Source organism: Bidens hawaiensis, unplaced genomic scaffold, assembly GCF_021521415.1.
Source record: "Bidens hawaiensis isolate Kalapana, Puna unplaced genomic scaffold, B.hawaiensis_p1.1 tig00017043_1, whole genome shotgun sequence".
NCBI classification, from domain to species: domain Eukaryota; kingdom Viridiplantae; phylum Streptophyta; class Magnoliopsida; order Asterales; family Asteraceae; genus Bidens; species Bidens hawaiensis.
This window is the reverse complement of record NW_027492580.1, coordinates 192,075-197,594: the sequence shown is the minus strand read 5'-3', so window position 1 is coordinate 197,594 and position 5,520 is coordinate 192,075. Positions and strand designations below refer to the sequence as shown.

Genomic DNA, 5,520 nt, shown 5'->3' with positions numbered 1-5,520 from the left:
CATGGCCATTGTATAAAAAAAGAGTATATGTTATGTACTTATGCATCTTTAAACATCCCTTTATCTTTTTGACCAAATTACATGCTTCTTTCAGCTTTCAACCAACAACAAAGCATGAACATATGGTCCTATAGACTATAAAAAACCCGGGTTCGGGTATGATCGGGTATTGGAAAATCGGGTATCAGCAATACCCGGGTTGGGTTCGGGTTCGGGTCCGGGTATTGTCTCTAAAAACCATACCATATGGATCGGGTTCGGGTCGGGTATAGAACCGGGTATTTGAACATCCTATTTCCGGGTATTGAAAAAACCATATTTTCGGGATTTTTTCCGGTTATAGATTGGAATTTTATACGGGTTGCACTTTTTAGGGTATTTTCCGGGTATTTTCCAGTTATTTTTTTCGGGTATAGATCGGGTATTTGAAAAACCCGGTTTTGGGTATTGGAAAAACCCGGTTCCGAGTTTGGAACCGGTTCGGGTTTTTGGGTATTACCGGGTTCAAATCGGGTCCGGTTTGGGTACTGGTTTTGGTACTAAATTGCATACCCTATCCGTACCCTACGGGTCAGATAGGGGTATTAAAAACCCGGATATAAAATAAATTTGGTCTGGATTTTTTTCGGGTTCGGGTTTTTGTGCACCTCTACCTATTGACCTCAAATAATAATAATAATGAATTGTCCCATTCAACATAAGTTGTACAATGCTACAATAATAAACAAACTTTTAACTAAAACACAAATCAAATCTAATACAAAAGTACTAAACTCTAAACTCATCATAACAATATCATTGTGCAACACTATTAACTAGGAGTACATGATTGTTTCATTAAAGGTTGTGATGTTTTACCCCATTCTTCAGGTGAACTCTTGACTTCCATCAACAATGCAACCACTTCTTTCATCGTCGGTCGCTCTGCTGGCGATGAGTTAACGCAAAACATCGCTATCCCTAGCGTTTGTAACATTTCTTGAACCATTTGATCCGGCATTCCTTGTAACTTGGCGTCTAGTATTGTGACCGCGGGCTCAAAGCTGCCCATTTTCTTTTTGACCCACTCGACTATATGCGAACCTTCGTGGACCCTACTCTCGACCGCACTGCGCCCACTCAAGATTTCTAGTAGTACCACCCCGTAACTGTAGACGTCACTCTTTTCGGTTATGTTCATCGTGTAACCGTATTCTACAAGCATATATAAAAAATGATTATTTATATTCTTATAAAACTTATTATTCAAGGGATTTTAAAAATGCGAGTCCGAATAGAGGTGCGCAAACCGGGTTCCGGGCCCGAACCGTTTCCGGTTCGAACCAGTTCCAGTTGGACCAATAAAAGTCAAGTTTTTGTTGGAACTGGTTCGAACCTTTTGTTGACCCAAACTGGTTTTTGTTGGAACCGGCTTTAAAAGGTCAACAGGTTTGGTTTGAATCCAGGTTTTGACCGGTTTGGGTAGAGTTTGACCGGGTTGGAAACGGTTTCTATATAATAGCTTTACAACCTGATTTCAACCCTATGGTTCGGATAGGATACTACTAAACCGGTTTTAGTACCGGTTTCGGGTTTTCAAGCCGAGCTCGAGCTCGACTATTTAGCACATTTAACTAAACGAGCTGAGCCGAGCCAGCTCGTTTAAGTTCGAGCTTAAGCCCAACTTGGCTCCGCTCGGCTCATATACGTAATGTCAACGGGTCAAATAAAAAACGAGGTAAAAACAAAACAGGCCGGGCCCGAAAATTCTTTTACGCCACTAAAAAGAGGAAAAAAAGTTAATGTACTATTCTGTTTACATAAAAGATTAACTGTTTCGACCCGTTACCAAACCTGAAAGCCCGTATTGACCTGTTTCACACCGAGTCAAACGGGCTGCAGACCATGTTAACATGTTGAACTATTTTATAAAATAACAAAACAAGACTTGCCTGGAGCGATATATCCGTACGATCCAGCAACCCGTGACATGGCATGCTGATAATTAGCCGAATTCATTAACTTCGCGAGCCCGAAATCCGCCAAATAAGCCTCATACTTGCAATCAAGAAGAATATTATTACACTTAACATCTCTATGCAGAATTGCAGGCACACAGTCATGATGCAGATACGCGAGCCCCTGTGCGGACCCCACCGCGATCTTGTACCGCGTTTCCCAATCCAAGTTTCTGTTACTTTGTAACAACTGCTGCAAATTCCCATTTGAAATATGATTGTAAAGCAAAAGCTTCACACTTTTATTAGAACAATATCCCAAAAGTTTAACTATGTTTCGGTGCCGAATGTGACCCAAAATTTGAATTTCGGCTGCAAACGAGTCGATCGCGGGTTCTTCGTCGGTTTTCGTTTTCCAAAGCTTTTTAACCGCGATAACCTCCCCATTCGGCATTTCCGCCTTGTAAACGACACCCGAACATCCTTTCCCGATAACGTTCTCGTCTTTTAAACAATCTAATATGTTATCGATACTAAACCCGAGTTTCGTAAACGGAATGAATGTCCACGGGTACGAGAAGTCGTCCCCTCGGGAATCCGGGTTCGGGTCGGTTAACGAGTGCTTGATCATGTGCTTGTGGTTTCTTGACATGAACACCCATGTGGCTGCAGCCGCTATGATCACTGCGAACACGGTTAGAACCACTACACACACGGTTTTAGCCGACTTCAGCCCGGTTCGATTCGGTGGTCTTGAAGAACATGAATACCCGTCTACCGATTCACATAGCCCCAGGTTTTGAATAAACGATTCGGGTGTCAAGGTTCGAAAAAACGGGCTAACCGGGATCGGGCCCGAAAAGTTATTATAGGAAACATTTAAGGAAGTGAGGCTTGTGAGTGAACTTAATATTAATATTTTCCCATAAAACAAGTTGTGTGAAAGATCAAGTGATTGTAACTGAGTCAACCCGTTGATCGACTCGGGTATCTCGCCTTCGAACCGGTTCGAGCTCAAGTCGAGACTGATTGTTAAGCTCGTGATTGACCCGATTCCGGGTGGGATTTGACCCGAAAAGTTATTTGAACTCAAATCAAGAAGTGTTAACTTTTGCAAGTTTTTTATTGACCCGGGAATCGACCCGGTGAGCCGGTTGTTATTAAGGATGAGTTTGTTCAAGTAACTAAAGTTCCCGAAACTTGTCGGGATTCGGCCCGTTAACCCGTTTTGACTTAAATCAAGCTGTTCAAGATTCACCAGTTCACCTAACTTTGTCGGGATTTCGCCCGTTATACGATTATTATGCACATCTAAAAGCTCAAGAACCGTAATGTTACCAAGTTCACGAGGCAAAAAGCCCGAAAAATGATTCGTGTACAAGTCAAGAAACACAAGGTTTGGCAACTGACCGATTTCTTTAGGAATCGGGCCCGAAAGCTTATTCTCACCGAGCCTTAATCTAACCAACGACTGGCACTTCCCGACACTTGCGGGCAGCCTTCCCGAAAGCGAGTTCCCGAGTAACAATAGTTTACTCAACTTATTTAACCCGAATATTTCTTCCGGGATTTGACCCGTGAGTTTATTTTTCGAAAGATCAAGCGAGTAAAGCTCGGTGCAGTTACCGAAAGAAGCCGGGATCGGGCCCGAAACCATATTCCCCCATAAAAAGAAACTCTGCAACATTTTCAAGTTCCCAATTTGCCACGGGATTCGGCCCGAAATCTGGTTTTTATCGAGCTGGATCGCTGTAAGGCCCGTGCAGTTACTAAGCTCGGGTGGGATCGGGCCCGTTAACGAATTCTCAGACAAATGAAGCTGTTCAAGCACCAACAACTTCCCCAACTCCTTCGGTATCTCCCCAGTGACCCCGTTAGCCGAAACATCAAGCACAACGAGTGACGAACAGTTCGAAAGCTCGGGTGGTATCCGGCCCGTTAACGAATTACCCCATAAAAACAAACTAGTCAACTTCTGCAGCTGACCCAATTCACCTGGAATCAACCCCTCAAGCCTATTCATATGCAAATACAAGTTCCGAAGCTCGGAACACGCCCCAAGCTCGGGTGGGACCGGGCCCGAAACCTCGGTATCGTAAATCGCTAAAGTTTGGAGCTTGATCAAGTTCTTGAAAGTTTTCGGTATCGGCCCGGACAGCGCCGTGGCTGCAACTCCAAATGTGGTTAAATTCGACAAAAACCCAAGCTCGGGGGGGATCGGGCCGGTCAAATACGGGTTACCCCCTACCCGAAACTCTTGTAAGGACACTAATGACCCAAGTTGAGGTGGGATTGTGCTGTTAATCATATTATCTTGAATACAAAAGTATTGTAGTGAAGAAAGATTTGATATTTGATATGGGATTTGGCCAGTGAGTTGGTTTGAGTCAAGATAAAGAAACTGGAGTGAGGTGAGTTGACCAAGTTCATGTGGGATTTGACCATATAGTGAGTTTGATGAGAGATCAAGTAACTTGAGGTTAGTTAACAAGCCTAAAGAAGGTGGGATTTGGCCTGAGATGTTAGTGGATGAGAGGTTAAGGAGTTGGAGTGAAGTGAGTGAAGAGAGTTGTGGTGGGAGTGATGAGAGGTTAAGGAAGGTGTTTGGGATGGTAAGTGAGATGACATGGTTTTGTGGGTTGCATGTAATGCCTTGCCATGAGCATGGTGTTGGTGAGGATGGTGTCCATGATGGGAGGGTGGTGGTGGTGGTTGGGAGGAGTGAGAGGAGGGCTTTGCCATCTGGTGAGAGGGTGGTGACTGGTGGTGGGAGGGTGGTGATGATGGATAGTATCAAGAAAGTGATAAAGAGTGAAACTTTATCCATGAATGGTGGTGGTGGTGGTGATATGGGTATGAAGAAAGACTTAATCTTTGGTGAAAAAGATTGAAACTTTATTATTCAAGAAAGTGGTGGTGGGTGGTGGTGGAAGGTGGTGGTTGATATGGGCTTGTAAAAAGATTCAAGCTTTGGTGAAAAAGGTTGAAACTTTGTTCATCAAGAAAACGGTAAAGGTTAAGTATTGTGGTGGATGGTGGTGGTTGATATGGGTTTGGAGAAAGATTTAATCTTTGGTGAAAAAGATTGAAACTTTATTATTCTAGAAAGTGGTGGTGGATGGTGGTGGAGGGTGGTGATTGATATGGGTATGAAGAAAGATTTAATCTTTGGTAAAAAAGATTGTAAATTTGTTCATCAAGAAAATGTCAAGTATCAAGAAAGTGGTGAATGTTAAGTGGCAAGTGTCAAGAAGGTGGTGGTGGTGGTGGTGGTGAGTGGTGGTTGATATGGGTAAGAAGAAAGATTTAAACTTTGGTGAAAAACAATGAAACTTTGTTCATCAAGAAAGTGGTAAAGTTTGAATGGCAAGTGTTAAGAAGGTGGTGGTCCGGTGGATGGTGGTGGTGGGTGGTGATTGATATTCTAATCTTTGGTGACAAAATGCATGAAAAGATTTAAACTTTGGAGATAAATTGCATGAAAAGATTCAAACTTTGGAGGCAAAACTCATGGAAAGATTATGGGACTTTAATGGGTTTGGCCGGAAAATGGTGATGGTGGACGATGGTGGACTATGGTGGT

General features: G+C 43.1%; 1 protein-coding gene across 1 annotated transcript; it reads right to left on the bottom strand.

The window, feature by feature from the left end:
• Positions 1–680: 680 nt before the first annotated feature.
• On the bottom strand, positions 681–4,764 carry LOC143552866 (uncharacterized). Its single transcript, XM_077042981.1, has 2 exons — positions 1,932–4,764; positions 681–1,194 (listed from the first exon to the last, which is right to left on the bottom strand). The coding sequence occupies exons 1-2, from the start codon at positions 4,762–4,764 to the stop codon at positions 812–814; spliced, it is 3,216 nt and encodes a 1,071-aa protein (XP_076899096.1). The 3' UTR covers positions 681–811.
• Positions 4,765–5,520: the final 756 nt, after the last annotated feature.

Bases quoted from the DNA above. Each gene is read 5' to 3' on its own strand.
- LOC143552866 (XM_077042981.1), bottom strand. From the start codon at position 4,764: ATGGATAAAGTTTCACTCTTTATCACTTTCTTGATACTATCCATCATC. The intron at 1,195-1,931 runs GCAAGTCTTGTT...ATATGCTTGTAG, and splicing joins GTACGGATATATCGCTCCAG to AATACGGTTACACGATGAAC.